The 20,782-nt window shown below is 34.0% G+C and overlaps 3 protein-coding genes across 5 annotated transcripts; 1 reads left to right on the top strand and 2 right to left on the bottom strand.

Annotated features, from left to right (window-relative positions):
* Nucleotides 1-5,476: 5,476 nt before the first annotated feature.
* Nucleotides 5,477-8,519, top strand: LOC116126739 (protein trichome birefringence-like 38). Of its 2 annotated transcripts, none has more exons than XM_031412403.1 (5): nucleotides 5,477-5,937; nucleotides 6,056-6,227; nucleotides 7,469-7,644; nucleotides 7,724-7,882; nucleotides 7,981-8,519. In XM_031412403.1, exons 1-5 carry the CDS (start codon nucleotides 5,633-5,635, stop codon nucleotides 8,270-8,272), a joined length of 1,104 nt encoding a protein of 367 aa, XP_031268263.1. In that variant the 5' UTR covers nucleotides 5,477-5,632; the 3' UTR covers nucleotides 8,273-8,519. The 2 variants fall into 2 exon arrangements, with proteins under 2 accessions (XP_031268263.1, XP_031268264.1); XM_031412404.1 differs by having other exon boundaries at nucleotides 5,481-5,937; nucleotides 6,080-6,227.
* Nucleotides 8,520-9,151: 632 nt separating this feature from the next.
* Nucleotides 9,152-12,012, bottom strand: LOC116126743. 2 transcript variants are annotated; one of them, XM_031412409.1, is made up of 5 exons: nucleotides 11,640-12,012; nucleotides 11,462-11,538; nucleotides 10,544-10,655; nucleotides 10,382-10,432; nucleotides 9,283-9,405 (listed from the first exon to the last, which is right to left on the bottom strand). In XM_031412409.1, exons 1-4 carry the CDS (start codon nucleotides 11,915-11,917, stop codon nucleotides 10,426-10,428), a joined length of 474 nt encoding a protein of 157 aa, XP_031268269.1. In that variant the 5' UTR covers nucleotides 11,918-12,012; the 3' UTR covers nucleotides 9,283-9,405; nucleotides 10,382-10,425. The 2 variants fall into 2 exon arrangements, with proteins under 2 accessions (XP_031268268.1, XP_031268269.1); XM_031412408.1 differs by lacking the exon at nucleotides 10,382-10,432 and having other exon boundaries at nucleotides 9,152-9,405; nucleotides 11,640-12,010.
* A 3,072-nt stretch (nucleotides 12,013-15,084) lies between these two features.
* LOC116126747 (protein CHUP1, chloroplastic-like) lies at nucleotides 15,085-18,753 on the bottom strand. Its single transcript, XM_031412413.1, has 6 exons — nucleotides 17,421-18,753; nucleotides 17,031-17,162; nucleotides 16,757-16,938; nucleotides 16,557-16,668; nucleotides 15,454-15,588; nucleotides 15,085-15,377 (listed from the first exon to the last, which is right to left on the bottom strand). The coding sequence occupies exons 1-6, from the start codon at nucleotides 18,561-18,563 to the stop codon at nucleotides 15,249-15,251; spliced, it is 1,833 nt and encodes a 610-aa protein (XP_031268273.1). The 5' UTR covers nucleotides 18,564-18,753; the 3' UTR covers nucleotides 15,085-15,248.
* Between the last annotated feature and the right edge of the window lie 2,029 nt (nucleotides 18,754-20,782).

The following is a 20,782-nucleotide window of genomic DNA, read 5'->3' on the forward strand; positions in this document are numbered from 1 at the left end:
TAAATAATAAGATAAATGGATTTAAAATAAATGACAACCAAAGATTAAATTGTTTTATGGTTATTATTTTTAATTACTCAATATTCCCCTCTACCTAATGTAACCTTGTGAAATAGAAATACTGTATATAATAAATTCATAATGGTCTATTATTTTGGGTGTATTTTCTATGCCTATTTATAAGATTTATATTTTTTGTTCTTCATGTATCTCTAAAATTTCAATGTAAAATCATTATATTAATGCTTACTTTATAAAATAAAGAAAATTGTTCTCTGTGAAATCGGATCCAACCCATTAGAAAATGAGGTCTGCAGACAAAAATCATGAAGTTCTAGCCCATCTTATATTTTGGATCAAGCCCTGCCCAGTTTTCAAGGAATACCCTGTATCGGATGGCTGAAGTTCATTGCGCAATTATTCACGGTCCTGGCTGTTTAAGATAAGGCCCATTTTCTTGCTCCAGAAACCTCAAATCTTATTGAAATAACGGCAAGAATTAAGAGTGTCGTTATGAAATAAATATATAAAAGATAGGTAATATTATACTTATAACCCAATCTCACAAAATTTTTCTTATAATTTGTAATGTGGAATTTCACAATTAGTCAGTTTACAAATAAGTCCTGTTTGCTCAATTGCAAACTACCACGTCGGGATTGTGAGAGAAAAAATTGTTAGACTGGGTTATGAATCAATCTTTATTGATAAAAGAAAGTTTGTTAATTACAATTTTAAGTAAACAGTGGGGTCAATGACATTAGTTTAAGATATAATGTGTTGACATGTAAATATGGAATCAGAATATGTGACACTATTCTCATTCCTATTATATTTTAAATATTATTCTCTTTCCTTTATTGCATGTAATGTTTTTTTATCATTACATAGCTATCACACTTTTATATAAATAGACTGTGTATTCACATACAATTCACAATAACTCAATACAATTAAATTGAATTTCTCTTAGATATCTTCGGGTATAATCCAACCCTTTTAGTTATTTCTCTTGTTCTCTTAAAGATATCTCTCGAACATACTTTTGACTTTTTTCAACTGTCTCTCTTACTCTCTTACTTATGACATGATATCAGAACTCTTATCACAATTCTGACATAATAGAGTTTGTCTCAACTCAAGCATGCAAATTATAATATCCTTTGGTTCTTTTCATACATGGATATAATTTCTTTGTCAATAAACTAACAAATGTTAGAATATTATTGTAAGTTTCGTAGAGAATCAAACAACAATTGATGCATTTTTTACTGTTTATTAACTATACTGACAAGGGATTTGATAGAGACTCATTGCTTATCACCATTACCTAACTAATTCTACGCCTACGCCAGCTTCCTCACAAACAAAAATAATAAATAAATAAATAAATAAAGATTTATCTACCAACAAGTTTCATGCAATCAACATTTTGTTGTGGCCGCCACCACAAACCTTTAACTAAATCATATATCTTGTTTGCTTCATCAACATGCAATGCACTTGGGGCCAGCTCTTCCACGTACACACTAAAACCAGCTGATTAAGACCTCAATCTTTCCAACTCAATTAAGTTTCTAGTACTGGAGGATTCAATGACGAATACTCGAGTTTATGTATACTTGAAGGAACATATGATGCTTTCACTTAAGAAAATATTGAGTTTGGTTTTCAAATAAAGTATAGATCTCGTAATATGAAGAAATCAAAACCATAACCACAAAATAGTCACAAACACACTAAGAATAATACTCTACTCATAATATTTCTTATTAACTTTCTCTCACAAACGTGATATGTCACTCGTAATTGGTCAACTCACATGGGTCTCACTGTTAACAATGGATCCCGCCTGACCAAACTATTGTAAATGTCACGTCGGTTTGTGAAGAGTGTTAGTGAGACGTGTTTGTTAAGTTATATTTATTTTAAAACTAAAGAGGTAGTGTATTCAATTGAAAAGGGAAAGCTGTTCTCCCATTAGAAAAATGGAGGTTAACAGATAAGGGATTATGATTTGTATGGAGGCATGCATGTATTTTTTTGTCAACTCCTACTAATTTTATATCAAGCATATGTAAGCTGCCGTTTTCTGCATTGTCTTTATCCTTGAGTTGAAAGTTGAAGTCACGTAAATGATAATAATGCCGTTTTGGTGAAGAAGTTGATATAATTAATGGATTCATGGGCGAAACTGGAAAAAGGGATGTGTAATGTCTTCCTTATGAAAAAAGCAACTCATTGGTCCCAAATATTGCAGTGGACCTCCACCATTTTGCGCTCAGCCCAACTGTAGCCCACCACAAACCTCTACCTTCCATGCTTTGACAGTTTTGACTCCACTTTCCACCCACCTTGCATAATTTTTCATTTTTTGTGCATTCCAACGACAATATTTTGTTCATAAATTTGAGAACCATCTTTTTTTTTTTTTTATTTGGAATGGGATGTCTAGATAGCTCTTCAAAACCCTAAAACTATTAGTCAGATAAAAACTCATGTGACCACTTCTATTAGAAATTATGAAAACTTGAACTCAGAAGATCATATTAAATCATTTTCTTGTTTTTTTACTATCAACGGAACTCAAACTTACGAGACGGATTCTCATTTACTCTCTTATCATATTTTTATACTTTGTTTCAGGTAATGATGTCACATTGACAAAATTCTCTTTGAAATTTGACCTTGAGCTTAAGGCATATCTTTTATTTGGTTATTGTCTTAATCTGTAAAGCAGTCCCGTTAAGTCTTCTAGCTTTTGGATGATAAATAAGGTAATTATACTAAAGTGTGTTCCGGAATCAGCACAATTATCACAAAAAGCAGCAGTACGGGTCCATAAAACTAACTGTTCAACCCAATTGGACGGATTTAGCACTTATTATTTGTTAATGTTTCATTAATAAAAGTAATAAAGAGAGATCGAGGCATTGCCTTTCAAAGTTTCAACACTGAAAGTTATGGATTCATCCAATTGGTGTACCCTTTTTAGTTTATAGCCTATGGCATCTTAGATTATTAACTATTAATCAATTATCAAAGCAGCCATTTTTGAATGGAAATGGAATATATATCTTGAAATGTCTTTATATAAGTATACACAGGACCACCACAGCCATAGATTAGTTAACATCACACAACAATAATGGCATTAAATTACAATCGGTGAGCTGTTTTGCAGTACAGGATTGAAGCAACACTCAGACACTAAAGAATACAGTATCAATATTTCATTCATTTTGTTTCATCTCCCATATAGAAAAACTCTCAAGGGAGGAACCCCACCTTGCCCTTCGCAATGAAAATTTGTAAGCTTCCAGGCGTTTTCGACCCACCAGCTAATTAAAGTGCTTCCACTTTCTTGTTTTAGAGATAATAATACTCCATCTGTGTGGATGGAGTTAGCACTACAATATTGAATATCCTTTTCAAAAACAAGGGCCTTCGCCTTCGTCATCTTTAAAACAAAAATATTTGTTTAAATGATAAGATAAATTAGATAATAAAGGGTGTAGAAGTCTTCTGATTATATTTTATTCAATAATTAAGGGCCGCCATTTTTGTAAAAATTGGAAGCCAAGCAAATATTATCTGTTTAAAATGATGGATGATGAAGATTCTTTTCGTTAGGTCATGCCATCATTGCAATCTTTTTTTTTTTTTTTTTTTTTTTAATGACTGAGAGCGTTCGAACTAACTTACAATACTTCAATTAATCATTAAAAACCTTAAAACTATCGACTGAGTAAGAGTTTTAATAGTTACCTCTATTAACAGTTAAAGAGAGATTCAAATTCAGAACCTTTAGAGTAATATAACCAAGACTCCTTATCAAATCACTCGACCATCCAAAAATAGTTATCGATAACAATCTTAAGCAAACCGAATCAACGTGTGCAAACAAAACAAATGGAGAAAACTTTAATAATAATTAAGGGTTGATATAAGAATAAGAATCTAACTTTTGAGGAAAGAAAGGAACTGATCTCCACTAATGAGAGATTAGACAATAACCCAAAAACAAGATAAACACAACACCAATCAAGAAAATGTGTGATCTTAATCTTTAATCATGTTAAACTAAAAAAGGATTTTGGCAAAGGTAGCTGACTTAGTGGACCTCAATAGACTGTTCACCAACCTCACTTTTGGAGCCAATCGAAGGTGGGTCTCACACTTTACAAAACGGGTCCATCTACCCGGAATGAACCATTTGATATTGTCGTTAGTTCCCGGTGCCTAAACCTGAACCACCAAAGTCGTGGACCTGCTCTTGGTGGCACAGACTGTCGGCTATCTTGGAATGGCATTACTGACTCGGTTATACTAAGATTAATTAATAGAATGAAAATGATATCCAAATTCCTGATTAATATCAACTTTGTCCTTCATTTATTATTATTATTATTTTTTTAATGATACACAGTATCCATACTAATTTACATGTATTTCAATTAATCTTTCAGGATCTTAGAACTATCGATTAAGTAATAACTTCAATTGTTACATCTATTAACATTTGTAAGGACTTGAACTCAAAAAACCCTATTAGATAATTTTCTGGCTCTTTTACCATTAAAGAGACTGCACTTGGAAAACTATGTTGATCCTCCGTTACTTTTTTAATATCAAACAACTCGGTGGTGGTTTTTGTCTTTCATTTATTTTGTCATACACCTTGTGATTACCTTAGGTTTTGGACAATGATTATGAATTTACACTTGGTTAATTGTCAATTATCAATATCCCCTTCTGATGTGTATGCTGTATTGTGCCACTTGACTTACGCTATAATTGCCTTTCTGTTAGTATCTTTTGCTATAAATTTTGGAACTTAATTCCAAAACATTGGCGTTTTCACATGTCAATTCAATATTAATGTTTAAGCATATTTGAATACGTTGTCATAATCTAAATTTATACATTTGTATAAAACCTAACAAGCTAAATATTTACATGTCCATTTTTAGTATAGTTTTTTTTTTTATATAATTGGATGTTCGAACCAGTTTATATACACCTCAATGAATCTCCTGAAATCTTGAAACTATTGATCGAATAAAAACTTTAATGATCATCCTTAAAATACATTTAAGAATCTTAATCGTACCGTTTTGTCATAAGGATGGTTCTTTTGTACTACAGCTGTTGGATAGTTCTTTCGTAGTACAGCTGTTCAGTCGTCTTGTTGGTTTTTATATAGCTGAATTTATAATAGTTTTATAAAACAAACACATGGTTTATGCATGCGCAATATAATTCATAGTACATGATTGAAATGTCCCGTGACAAGCATACTGCATACCTGTACAATGTACAAAGGAACTTTACAAAGAATCCTATTTCATACAAACATTTTAATTTTTTCAACAAAACATAAACTTAGAATTTCAACCCCCAGAAAAAACACCTTACACAAGAAAGAAGAAAGAAGAAATCCAATAATGCATCCAATATTTCACGACTCATGTCAGAAAATAAAAAATCAGTGTCCTCTATCTTTCTCACTCCATGTGAACCCACCAAAACCTTTCTCTCTCCTCTCTCCTCTCTCTCTCTCACTTTTTTCAGTATATAAGCTCAATTCAGATCTCTCTCAACTAGTTTTTTTGCGGACCCAGAATCCATTATGGGGTTAGGGTGCAGGTGCGGGTGCCAGGTTTTTTTGTCTTTGTTCTTGTGTGTATTCCTGTTCTTGCAACAAGCCAATGCACAACAACACTATTACAATATAACCCGTGTATTGAAAGGAAGAAAACAAGTGAGTGGTTGCAATTTGTTTCAAGGCAAATGGGTGCCTGATGCTTCATATCCTTTATATGAATCCTCAGGTTGTCCCTTCATTGATGCTGAGTTTGACTGCATAAAGTATGGAAGACCTGATAAGCAGTTCCTCAAGTACTCCTGGCATCCTGACTCTTGTGTCCTACCAAGGTAAATTATCACGAAACCATAAAAAAGGACTCCCTTTTATGTATCTTGCTATAGTGAAAAAAAAAACAAAAAAGTGATTTTTATATTTTTTGGTTTGGTTTGGTTTGAGTTGGTAAAGGTTTGATGGAGGGGATTTTCTGAGGAGATGGAGAGGGAAGAAGATAATGTTTGTGGGTGACTCACTGAGTTTGAACATGTGGGAATCATTGGCTTGTATGGTTCACGCGTCGGTGCCGAATGCCAAGACAACTTTTGTGAGGAAGGACTCACTGTCAACTGTGTCTTTTGAGGTCAGTTTTAATTTTGGTTTTACCCTTTTTTTTTTCTCAAATGAAACTTATCAACAAAACTCAATCTTTCTCTGTTTTTCATTTTTTTTTTTTTTTTTTTAATTTCTTCATTCTCCTTCCCCAAAGAAGGATTACCATTTCCAAATTCCAATCCAATCTTCTTCCTGCTTACCTTTTACTTTTTTTAATCCCCTTTCTTATTTTTAACATTTCTGTTGGATAGATTTGTTGTTTCTTATGGATAGGAGTCAGTTATTTAGTATAACATAATCTTCAGCTAATTTGGTATAGGATGAAGACGAGAGAAGCTACATAATAGACCCATCACCCATATATAATTAATTTCTTCGATAGTTACATATAAGTGTGCAGTCTTCCTGATGTTTTCGGATAGGCAAGAACAATAGAATAGTGAATGAAAGCAGTAAAAAGTGGCGTCAAAATAATTAAATTATAGTGATTCTTTGTTTGCCTTACTTTTTTCTGTATATTAATCTTTATTCCTACTTGAGAAAAGGTAAGAGAATGAATAGAGAACCAAAACCATGGAAGAATCCAAGATAGGACCAGTATGTAATAGCTATTGAAAAGTCTCACATGGGTTGTGGGTCAGTTTTGCTCTACCATAATTATTTCTGTATATATTTGTGTATAATTTTTTCTTCTTCCCTAAATACATGCATACTTGCTAAGCTATGAGCCTACTGTTTTTTTTCTTTTGGCAATGATAAAAGAAACCATCCAAAGACTGCTGTTTTCTTTCAGTCCAAACTCCAAAGTCCAAACCCCATCTCTTTTTATTTTTTATATTAAGTGGTTTGTCTTTCTATATAATTCCTTTTGACTTGGCTGAAGAATTTGGGGATAGAAGAATTGCATGAATTGCATAGATCTTAAGCAACACACACACCAATTCACAGCTGTAAGCCAACCCGTATTTGTTTAGCCGTCTCTATTCAATTATTTATGTATAAATTAATCGTACAACTGCCGGCTGCCTTTCGTTAGATTAAGGTCTCCTTCTCTTTATTTGACATCTCATTAATGCATTTAAAATATTTAGTTGAAAACTCCTTTCAAATAAATCATTGTTATTCATTGAGTCAGCCTATGGCAGCGCCCTTTGTTGTCTTGAATTTACGCCTCCTCAATTATTAACTCTTTAATGCAATTAAGTTATTTTGATTTAATATATTTATAATCAATTACACATTATTATTATTATTATTGTTAATGTGCAGGATTATGGGGTAACTCTGCTTCTGTATAGAACGCCATATCTAGTGGATATAATTAGGCGAAAAGTAGGACGAGTACTGACGCTAAACTCAATCCAAGCTGGAAATGCCTGGAAAGACATGGACATGCTCATCTTCAACTCATGGCATTGGTGGACTCACACCGGAAGTTCTCAGGCGTAAGCTCGCTTTTCTATTTTTCCAAAATCATAAATTTTAACGAGCAAAAGTTAACTAAGTTTTTGTAATGGTGTGCAGATGGGATTATATTCAAGATGGGCAGGCATTGTATAGCAATATGGACCGCCTTGAAGCATTTAGCAAAGGGTTGAGTACTTGGGCTAGATGGGTTGATCTCAATGTTAATCCTGCTAAAACCAAAGTTTTCTTCCAGGGCATTTCTCCAACTCATTATATGTAAGTGGAAAAGTACCTCTAACTGTTACAATATTTGATTTTTTGGTTTGTGAAAGTATCTACTAAGGTTTCATTCATATTGTGTTTAATTTAACCAGGGGGAAGGATTGGCATTCAACGAAAAAGAACTGCTTGGGAGAATTAGATCCACTCTCAGGATCTACATATCCGGCAGGGGCACCTCCAGCTGCGGCTGTAGTGAACAAAGTATTAAGCACAATGAAGAAGCCTGTTTATTTGCTTGATATAACCACACTCTCGCAATTGAGAAAAGATGCTCATCCTTCAAGCTACAGTGGTGACCATTCCGGTACGGACTGCAGCCACTGGTGCCTTCCAGGACTGCCTGATACTTGGAACCAGCTCTTGTATGCAGCTCTTGTCATGTGATTCTGAAGGGTCAATACGCTACACAACAACAGTTTCTGTTTTTAGTTTTTTTTTTCTATACAAATTGTTTATAAATTATATTTATGGAGGTGAAGAAATTTCTCAGAACAATAAGGAGGCAAAAAATCAATTTTAAAGTGATTGATTTTTTAGACCAAAATAATTGCTTTCGGATTGTAGGAAGGTGTAATTGACAGATGGTTGATGGCTATCAAAGGGAAGTGTGAATTCCGTATTGTAAACTTTACATTTGTCCAATATAGATTTACTTAATTGTCTGTGTTTTCATTTAACTTGATGGTTGATTCTATGAACAGTTCTGAAAAGTATAGTCACACAAATTCAAAATATTTTATTTAAAACAAGTATAAAAATATAAAAATATAACCTCAAGGGAGGTTTGTTTTCTTTCTTGGGTTCAAACCTTTGAATTACATACTACAATAACATTATGACTTACTTATCTTTTTAAGTTTGTAAGGTGTTTAATAAACTTTAAAGATTAATTGAGACGGATGCAAGTTGACCCGATACTCCGGTTACCAGAAAATATAAAAAACAAAGTGTCAAAAGTTTCCACGGGCCATTAAAAGCAATTCTTGTTTCAAGAAATTACAAGAGGTAGGTGTGGTGACTGGTGAAGGTTCTAACGCTGCCACGATCGACGATCCTTATGTATCAATCCATATTTTAAATGTTAAATTCAACACAAATGAGAAACCCTCATATCTCACAGAATCTGGGTAACAGTAAAAGTACTATTGGGCATTTGAAGAGTTAGTCCGTGAACACAAACAAATTATTGTTGGAATGGAAGAGTTAGTCCGTGAAGTTATGGGGCCAAGAGCCAACTCAATGGTTACTTTTCCAACTTGAAAATGACACAGAAAAGTCGAGAATTCCATCTACTAAACAAAATAACAAAATCCCATTTTGCATTTTACAGTGGATGATAAGTGATAACCACAGCAAGCTTAAACAAGAGATCAGAGTTGACAAAATTCTAGTATCCCACATATACTGCAGCATTCACTATGTAACAGTCATCATTTTTGTCTCCCATTTCTTCTACGTACACACCACTCGAGCATATTAATCCTCCATCAACAACTTCAACGTTCAATATTTTCCCACTGCAAGTATTAAAGTACATTTAAAAGTTAGCAAGGATTGAAGGAATCTCAAAGATTCTTAGTTTAAGTTGTAATCAAACCACAAATTGTGCAGAGTAATACCAAGAAGAAACTCGAAATAAACAATACTGAGTTTTATTTATTATATAATCATGCAGAAACAATGATGAAAGATTTCTACAGTTTGTGAACAATATGCACAGGTATGGATCACAAAGTTGCGTGTTTTACCCAGAAATAAAAGCTCCAGTTTTGGGTAAGTGCTTTAAATTTAATTTTGTTTACGACCTTCAACAAGTGATTATTCATAGCTTGCGAAGACAGCGCTGCAGCATAGTTAAGTCCACATAATAGAATCCCTGAGGGATATAGTCAAAGAGAAAATAAACAAAAAAGATTTTTTTTTTTTTTTTTGTTAGTGTAAGCCACGAGATGCCCCCACACCCGAAGGTATGGGACTAATCCCCGTTCCAGGGTTCGTGGGATGCCCCTGGTCACAAGTTGCTTCTAGTGAGTTTAAAGTCTGCCCAACAGGGTGTCCATTTACCATCTGGACCACACCCTCGTGGTTTTAAAAAGAAAAAAAAAAAAAAAATTCTTATGACTTCATTCCCACAACTTCCCATACCTAATGGCCAGGTTCTCTAAACACATCCTTCGTGAAGAGTGGTGTTTGTTAGACAAGAACCTGCTGCTGTATAAAGGCAACCAATCAATAGGAGTAGTTCGAAACTGAGCAAGGGTTTTACCGACGGTACAGGTTTTCAATGAAGAAGAGTTGCACATCTTAATTACAAAGTTTACCAGCTGTGCTCTTCATGTTGACAGACAATGTCACAATTATTAGATTTAGTGTAAACTTTTTGGATATCAATAACTTTCAATGCTACTTACGCAATGCATAATTTACTCAGTACATATCAGCGCACTGAAACTACCTAAAATAATTTACATAACTTGGAACTGCAATACCTACCATCAATCTCACCACGTTACATATGATTTTTACTCTCTTTTGGTTCAAGCACTGACAATGCAAAAAATTAACCCAAGTTTCAGTTATCTATCTAACACATAGCACCCAAGAAACAAGAAGTGAATATTGATGCTTCCAACTTTGACAAATATAAAAACTCACTAAGGAAAGACTGATTTGACCCTCTCGATATCCAACGACTGCTGGAGAGAATGAGGGACTCCTAGCTTGATCAGTAGTTTCATTTGTTCAAATGTGACACCAGGTATTGACCCTGCAACCAAATCAGCTTATCATAGCTAACAATAAATGTATACTAAAACACCACTACTGTGATACTAGAAACTAAATTCTGAAATATGATAATGCCAAAATAGGCAAAACTATTAGAAAGAATAACATTCAGCCAATAAAAGATATTTGTTATATGAATAGCTGAGGTAATAAAGTGTATCAACTAAATTTATAAATTTATTAATTCTTTGTTTGCTAGAGTTATTAAAATCATCAGTTTGGTACCACAAACGTAACACTTTTATTCCACTTAGTTGCTTACTTTTTGAACCTAAAAGGCTAAAACCTCATACACAAGTGATCTATATTGGAGTAATTAAGATGCATAGCTATCACACCCAAACACTGTTGTCATGAATAAATTTGGTGTAGAATGTGTACAGGAATTTGTTCTCACTTTTGGAAACAAAAATGCTTGATCTTGAGTTTACCAAAATACCAGACTTTTGTTCTTTGGAAACCATTCTTAGCCAAGGCTTTCAGAACACAATTTCCCAAAACTTAAAACAACAATCTAATGTTACTAATCATTCCCTTCCGTCAAATTTGACAAACCTAGAAAATCAAACGAAAACAAAACATAATTCAGAAGAGAACATTCCTCTTTCACCAATCCAAATAACAATTTCAAGTAAAGCATAAAATATCACATTCTTCCAATCTAATACCGCATACATAATACACAATAAAAATCCAATCTTTACTAGTCTGAACCTAAAACCATTAAACTTGAACACGGAACATGAAGAGAGATCCAAAATTGACAGAAACCCAACAAAGATATACCTCTCCTAAATGCAGGAATTGAATTGGACGAGATAGCATCCCTGCAAGCCCTCATAGCTGCAGCCGTAACATCTTGCCTATTGGGTAAAATTATACATTTATCAAAATCTCATCTCTCTATAATTCAACAAGCAATACAGAATCTACAACAATAATACGAGTTTATGTTTATACATACCCATGTTGATCGTAGCCAACACCCATCTCTACAAATAAGAGTTTCAAGGAAGGGATTGTGCTGCCACTTTGCTCGGCTGCCATGGTTGAAGTAGTAGTGGTGGTGGCTTTAACTGGGTGATAAAATCTATGGTGTGGAAGAGATGATCGGTTTATGAGAGAAACATCAATTCTGTTCGATGAATATTGAGAGCGGATATTAATAGGCCTTGGGCGATTGAGAGAGCCAAACCCAGTTGAAGAAAGAGATGGCAAATTTAGATCCAAGCAGCGATTCATTTCATGCGCTCAGACAATAGTACAACATGACACTAGCCTCAACTCAGTTGAGTTTTTGAGTCCAACTCAATACCAGTCGTTTTTTTTTTTTTTTAAAAAAAAAAATTTCATTTTAATCTATCTTTAATTATAAGTAGAAAAGAAATCGCTAATAAAATTTATAAAACTAGAAATAAAAGATTTTATGATGATTTTTAAAGAAGGTTTTAAAAGAATTTTCAAATTTTTCCACTATTTTTCAAGAAGACCCAAGCCCAAGCTGTTTTGGCAAAAGTATAAAAATCTCCTACAAGCTACAATGCAAACTTTTTACGTAAATTTATAATATAAAATTTAGAATTAGAGTAATTCAAAATATCATTTATTAATTTTAAATTTTAAAATCATGAATTAGAATATTTATTTTTAAATTTAATTTATCAATGAGTTTAAATGGACAAAAAAGTTGATGGTATCCATACATTGAAAAATAATAACTTCTATTACAAACTTGAATAAAAAAATTTGTGTTAAAAAAACTTGATTCGAAAAACTAATGTATCTAAATTAATTTTTATTGTCTATTGCAAAGCTTTAAAATTTAGCAGTCATGAGATAGTTTTATAATTATAGTAAATGTAAATATGAATTTAAAAAGTTCGAGGTGCGTTTGTTTTATTATTTCCAATCTTATCAAAATACATGTTTGTTTAATTATTGAAAAATACTATTCTTTTTTTCAATTACTTTTAGACTTCTTAAGTTTATTAATTTAATTAAACACCCCTAAAAAAGAGTTTAAAAATTAACAGAAACACCCCCACTCACCCATAGTTGCTAGATTCCGACAACCACCATCGACGATTGTCGAAATCTATACAACAGCATAGAAACGATCGAAATTGGCAGGTAATTCACCGATCTGGTTTTTTTCGGTCAGATCCACAGTGGATCTGACCGAAAAATGCTAGATCTGGCCCCATCGTTGACCGACAATGACGGCCATATCTTTGGCCATCGCTGACAGCCAAATCTGGCCTTTTGCAGCCGTCGACAGCTAGATATGGACCACAGATCTGGCCGGAACAGGCCATATCGACGCACGACTGGCCAGATCCGATCAGTCTGCGTTGTAATGCCATTTTCCGACAAGATTCCGGCGGTGATGGCCGAAATCTGGCATTGTGGATGGGTGGGGGTGTTTTTGTCATTTTACAAAATTTTTATATATTGGGGTGTTTAGTTAAATTAGCAAACCTATGAGGTTTTTTTGTTAAATTTTAAATTTTACCTCGTAATACTCATCATATTCAACTACCCAATATTATTCCCAAAATCATATCCAAATTAACAAAACAAACACAACCTTGGCTTCCCTGTCATGGCACAAACTATAGTCATCTTGATTTGACTAAACATTACATAGCTTTAGTTCAAATATTTCTGCTACTAGGTGATCTCCATCTTGATTTATTGCCTCTCTCTCTCTCTCTCTCTCTCTTCTTTTCTAGATTAAAATTTTCTGCAACTAGCAAATCTCGTTGAGTGATGAGTTTTTTAACCCGGAAACCTCTCATTATATCAATATCTTTTCTTCATTCTTTAACTCATAGGAAATAGTTTTGAATTGAGATATTAGCCTATTGAATTTATTTAAATAATCATGGAGACTCGTACCTTCATCCATATTTAAAGAATACAGATCCATCTTTAAATATAATCGATTAGCCAACGATTTCAACACATAAATGTCCTCCAATTTTTCTCACAAATCTTTTGGTGTAGATGCTATACTTTATCTCTAAAGCTAGGACCAATCTGATTGTATTGATAATTCTCATTTGAAGGCTTTATTGTACTTAAAGGTCTTGTATCATATTTTGCCATCACATAAAATTAATTTTACCCTTAAATAAAGGAGCCTCGAAATTAGACATACCTTCATAAATTTGAGATGCCTAACAATCGCTGATTAATCTTAAATGTAGCCTCCTCTCTATCTTGCTTCTTTCAGATTACGAACCTTAGACTCTAATACCACTTGTTGGGAAAAAAGATTCTCACAACCAAACGCAAAGTTAAAGCAAACAATTAAAAATAAAAGAAATCAAATGTAAGAATTTGAAAGTGGTTTGACCAATCAATTTAGCCTACATATATTATCCATCGAAATAGTCCACTAAACAAAAACTTACTGTTGTGTAATTTTTAGAAAAGAAAAATTACAAACTCGTTACGTTATCTTAAAAGTCTAATTATACAGTAAATAATAGCCAACAACAACTATTCTTTTAATGTTTTTTTCTTTATCTTTTTGAGATATTTTAGAAGTCTGAACTGTTAGTAGGAAAGTCCCTTGCAACTCTTATTCCCAAGCGAAGGCACTATCCCAACAGTAACTAATGAGATGCAGAAGCATTTGAAAAAGAGCATTAATTGCAAAAATTGAAAAAGTTGGGTCCAGTTCGTCAGGAATATCGGATTTAAGACCCCAGTCCCCAGCATCAGTCATCAAACCAATCGGCTATGTTTTTGTGTTGAACCTTCAGCATTTGATTCTAGAAAAGCTAATTCCAGACATACAACATTTCAATTCAGGCGAGTCACAAATATATATTGGTCTCATAAAACATCTAAAATCATCAGGTTCGATTAATCATCTATTATGTAATTGCCACATGAATTTCATCGTTTTCTGTTAGTGAGGAATATTGGCCTTGGAACTTCGAATCGTCCAGCTGGTGACATTCAATGCCAATTGCCGAAGCTGAACAAATACCATCAGAACTGATAGGCAAAGCAAGTAACATAATGTAGAAAGAAGGATTTTATAGAGTAAGTTTAATCTAAAATAATGGACTGTTTTTAAGTTAGAGGATTGCAGAAAATGTAGCGGCACCACATCCTATTTACTGGTTTACTTTATATTTTAAAACAGCTTCTTGTGTTAGAAGGTGCGAAATTTTGTTAAATACTGCGAGACAAGCATCAGAAGTAAAAAATAAATTGTTGATATAGGATCATTTAATCTTACTTTAATAATTAAATGATAAATCCATCTTAATGCAAGGTGGGATCTTGCAATCGTAGCGGCACCACATCCTATTTACTGGTTTATATTTTAAAACAGCTTCTTGTGTTAGAAGGTGCGAAATTTTGTTAAATACTGCGAGACAAGCATCAGAAGTAAAAAATAAATTGTTGATATAGGATCATTTAATCTTACTTTAATAATTAAATGATAAATCCATCTTAATGCAAGGTGGGATCTTGCAATCGTATTCACAGACACAGTGTTCTATCTTTACAACAGAAAAACTGGTGGCATTTCTGAAGCTAAGTTTGCTACAGATTAGCAAGTTGTAGACCTGCATACAAATTTCTGGTGAGGTTGGTTTTGGCATTGAACGTGGCATGATCTGGCTTTATCTCTCAGCTCTTGGAATGCCCTCATTGTTTCCACATCAAATCCTCCAGCAAACTGTCAAAAATAATAATGTATTAGTATCATCTCCTCATCAGTAAATACTGAAATTAGTGCGACTTTGATTTGGTACCTGATGTACACGGAAAGCAAATCTAACACCTTGCACAATTAGTTCCTCTTCTTCGGGGCTACCACCAACCATTTCAAGCTCAGCGGAAACTCTCTTCATATACTTCATAGCTAATTTAACAGATGCCAGTTTAATCTGCAATTATGCACACCATTGTTGCACAATTATGAGCCAAAGATAATAATAGAGGTAACAACATCATGCTCCAAAAACATGAAGAAAACTGTAAGAAGATTTTGATCTATTATTTTAAAATACAGATATAAATATCATAGCATAGACCCAGATTGACAAATATGTCAATTACAACTATCTGGAAACAGAATAATATTGTTCTAATATTCAGCTAAATATAAGTCGGGTTCAAACGAGAAATATAAATATATCTATAATTTTGGTGATGGGATTATATAATAAATTATACACACACGAATTGGATCATTATTTCTCTAAAGTTTCTTCCTTTCTCTATGCAATTTTTAAAAGAATCAACAAGGTCTTAGATCTTTCCTGTCCTTCTTAAGCAAAAAATGGATATAAAAACATGGATGAATTTCGAAGAAAGAGAATCTGACATAAATAATCTTAAAGTGAAGAGAAGGAGACAAGCAAATAAATTTAGAAATCTGGGTATTCACATGTGCGCATGCAGGCGTGGGCAGAGAAAATGAGGCATAATTTAACCTTTCCTTTGTCATCTTGCAACCGCTACTACTTACTATCCCTCTTACTATAATAATAATACAAAGAAGACAATGTCAAAACAATTTTCTCTTGTACCTCTCCCAAGATTTGTAAACTCTGATTACCTTAAAAAAGCACCTAAATGATAACTTTCTACTATATCTTATTTATTTTTTATTTTTTAATAATTAGAGGTGTCCGGACAAGCTTATACGTATCTCAATTAATCTTTCACAGTCCTATCGAGCAACTTGGTCACCCAGAGATAGTTTTTGTACTATATCTTAGCTTGAGTAGAAATGACTAATGAGTGAACCAATTATCACCCATTTGGTGCCGTCCCATAACGAAATTTTATTATTCTACAGGTTAATTGTAAGCTAAGCATCATTAAATTGAATTAGTTAGTAGTTATTTACCTGGCTTACAATTCCAGTTTCCAGCATCCAGTCCATGGGAATTTGAAAACCTTTGTATCTCTTAGCGGCGGATTCTCTCATTCGTGAGAGATTGTAAACACCATGCTCTAACCTGTTGCAGAAAAAATTAGCAACTAATGTTTGATTAAATGAAATAAAATTGATTAAAAGAAAAGAGGGAAAAAAAAAAAAAACCATACTTTTCAAGCAGAGCCTGCATTTTCTTGAGGGCAGGACCGCATGGCTGGCGGGCATCATCACGAAACGAAGAAGCCTCAGACTCGAGCTTCTTGAGATCACAATATCCAAATGCAGCCTCCCGCAATGCATCCGCCTTCTGCTCCGGCCACTCGAAGTGCTTAAGCACAGCTCTTTCATCCACCTACAAATTCATCAAACTCAACATTCAATATCAGAATCCCATGATCTATAACAACTAAATTCAAAATCCTGAAACGAAGTTACAAAATGTACCAAGTAAGAAAGCTCGTCGTCCAGCCATTTGACAAATGGAACAACATCCTCAATATCTGTAAATGCAGCATTTTCTACTTCTCTGATCAGAAACCTGATGAAATCTCTCTGTGTCTCTACATCTGTTTTTATCTGCAATTTAAAAGTAAATAAATTGTTAAAATTGCCATAAAAGTCCATCAAAATTTAAATTACACTTTTATCTAAATTATTTAGTTTCACCACCGACTTGGAATCTAAACACTGTCTTTATCTTAACAAGAAGACAATAAAATTCAAAAATTTGAGTGTAGGGGACCAGTAAAGCCTCTGAAGACCTGTCACTTGTCACAACAGTGGCAAAACCGGTCAAAAATTAAACCAAAAAACCAAACTGGAAACCAGGCTTACCGCGAGTAAATGCGCCGACCGGTTCTCAATCTCGCCTATCATGTCACGCGCATTTGCCGAAGCCGGTAATGCTTCCGCCACACTGGCCCCGGAATCCCGCCGCGAATCTCTCCGCATTAACGAATGGTAAAACTCTACCACCTCAGGAATCCTCCTCACCTTCGCTGAACCCACTCTTAGTCCCTTCGGCGGCGGCGGAGGCGGCGGAGGTGCCGACTTTGATAGGGGAGGAAGTGGTTTAGGAAGAGGTGGCGGCGGTGGCGGGGGCGGAATCTGTTTTTCCGATGTAAGTTTATTATGAGATGAAACTGAGGCAGCTGAAGATGGTTTTGGCGGTGGATTTGGAACACGAGGAACACGGGATCTGATACTGGAATGAGTCGACTCGAACGAGTAAGCCAGTTCTTCGGAGTTACACCGCGAGTGAGAATATGTAGGTTTCTCGCTTTCTGAGTCTTCTCGTTTGGAGTCTTGCCTTTCAAGCTTATGATTATTAGTATCAGAACTTGAACAAACAGAACTTTCTGCACATTTAACTCCTTTTTTCAAATTCTTGATGAGGTTTGACTTCACTGTGATTTCCATAAGTCCCTGAAACCTCTGAGAAGAAGAAAGCTCGTCACTTTCTATTGATGATGACTCTGTTTTGCTATGATCCGACACCGCTTTCTTCAGCTCTTCAATTTCTTCTTCCATTTCTTTTATTTTCCTTTCACTTTCTCTCTTACTCTCCTCGAGCATTTCTTTTAGTCTTTCATTTTCCGATTGCAAAGACTCGATCATTTTCAAAGAGCGTTCAAGCTCAGCGTTTTTAGAAGAGATCTCGTTTTCAAGAACTGGAACAATGGCTACCGTTTCTTTTAGCAGCTTCTGACCAAGAAGTTCAGTCTTTAAGAGTGATTCTCTCTCTCGGAGCTCTTCGACGAGGCGGAGCAGCTCGGTGACGTCAGGTGGGCGAGGCTGGACTTGTGCGGAGGAGCGAGGGAAGTATACGCCGAATGAGCGTGAAAAGGCTGGCTTTTGAGAAGAGCCCTTGGCTGAGCTAGGCGAAGGTGAAGGTGGCTTCAGTGGCGGAGGTTCTTGTTTTGGGTTTGCAGGTGACTTCTGCAAACCCATTGCCATTCTCACCTTACCAGCCACCATTGAAAAGGTTAGTTTAGTTGAGTGCAGTTACAGTCCTATTGTTTAGAACAAAGATACCAGTACCACTGTCTGAATGTCTAGAAAGACAGAGTGGCCTGAAAATTGGACTTTGTTCGTAAAGATTAAGAGAGAGAAGGTTACGAGGGAACTCACTCTAAACTAAAGAGGTGACACACTTTTCGAGGAACGGTCTTCTTCTCTCGGATCCAGTTTGAATTAAATCTTTTTAAAAATAATTTCCTTCTCGACTCGAGTAGATAAAGCTTTAAACTCGCTCGCTCAAACTCCAGCCGGACCATGAAACGGGTATGCTTTTAACTTTTTTTTTTTTCCACTTAAAACTTTAATTTATTTAATCTGCATCCACGGTAACTAAGGAAACCATATGGAATCGAAATATTGAGTTAACGAACTTTTTCCCATCAGAATAATAGTTTAATTATACTTTTTCACCCATAAATTTTTAAAATATCACTTTATTATCTAAATGAGAGTTAACTCATTTTAGATTGTTACGGTTTTTAAAAAGAGAAGATAGATGAGTCTTTTGGTAATATAAGATTAGATTTTGATGATTGAGATTGATCAAAATTTGATTTAGGAGAGATGACTATACAAATCCTAATCGCTCTATTGTTGATGATTGATAGGATCAAAGGGAGTAGGGTTTGAGATTTTTGTGAGTGATGATCAAGAAATAAAAGGTTGTGGTGTGGGTCACAATAATGTTAAAATAAAAAACGAAATATAAATTTAGATAGTAAAGTGATATTTTAAAAATTGTGAGTGAAAAATATTATTTAGGTGGGAAAAAGTTGTTTACTCTCAAAATATTTAATCTATGTATAATTAAATTCATTATATCTATAAGATTTAAAAACACATTATAATTTTTAAATAAAAAGTTCTTATAGAAAATCAAAATTTAAATCTATGACAATAGTAATTTTATTACTGGATAAGGTTCATTAATACATAACTAATAACATTTATATCTTCAAATACTTTGAATAAAAGGTTTTTGAGTGAATATGTCTATCATAGTAACTCTTAGATTAAATTAAATTTTAATGATACAAAAATTGTTAAAATAAATAAAAAGAAAGTAGTTATTCCAACATAATAAATATTTAACTTCCGAATCCAAAAAACCTAACGCGACCCAGCAGGTCACAACCATTTCGTGAGTGAGGCGTGGGCTTTGTAGGCGCGTGGGATTTAAGTGCCGATCTCTGGTTTTGGGCGTCTCGTGAATAGAATTTGAGAATGCAAAACCAAACGGTGCAAATTTGAGGAACCAGGACTGTCTCTCCAACGGTCAGCTTAGTTAAAATATTCAGTTCGTTCATAATTATCGCCAATTTCCCACGATATTTACAAGTCCTGATGTTATCTCGTTTATTTACCAAGAAAAAAAAAAAAAAAAAGTCAGAGCAACGTTGAAGGGTTCTGACCAATGAGCTTAATTAAATAATAATAACTGCTTATACGGGAATTGTCAGCATATGCACTCACAAAAGACACTACACGGCAATACAAAATACAAATTTTGAACTCTCTCTGGGTCCCTGCATATTATTACTTAAAAATTTTATTATTAATAGGAATAATTATTAAAATTTTTATTCGATAGATAATTTTAGAATTTCGAAGGATTAATTAAAATACACGTAAATTAACTCGAATATCTGGATCATTAAAAAAAATATATAATTTGTGATTCAATTTATTTTCTTTATACAAAGATGAGAAATATATATCTTTTGTTTCATATCAAAAAAAATTTATACTTTTGTAATTTAAGGTAAAAACCCTAATAATGCTCATAAGTTGTAACAATATTTGATCAACATTTAGAAGTTTATATAGATGGTGGCGAATTTTAAGCTCCTGTGAACGACTTTCAGGTGGGGTGGTTGCATAAACTTGTCCTTGGGTAATCAGTAGGTTATTGGCATATGCATTGGAGTTACATGGTTGATACGTCACTTTCAGTACTGTAAATTGCTTAAGAATTAAGACAGATTACAGACACCATTTCTAGTCTTTGAGAGAACTTTTTTTTTGCAATTTGTTTGTTTGTTTGTTTGTTTTTGGTTTCATATCCTTTCATTGCCAGGAGATCTGTTGATTAAAGATGGCAATGAAAAGGGCTTAGAAATGAGTGCATGTGAGCTGTTATAGAGTTTTCCATGATATTGAAGTTAGATTAGATGTCA

The sequence above is a fragment of the Pistacia vera genome, unplaced genomic scaffold, assembly GCF_008641045.1.
Source record: "Pistacia vera cultivar Batoury unplaced genomic scaffold, PisVer_v2 Contig183, whole genome shotgun sequence".
NCBI classification, from domain to species: Eukaryota; Viridiplantae; Streptophyta; class Magnoliopsida; order Sapindales; family Anacardiaceae; genus Pistacia; species Pistacia vera.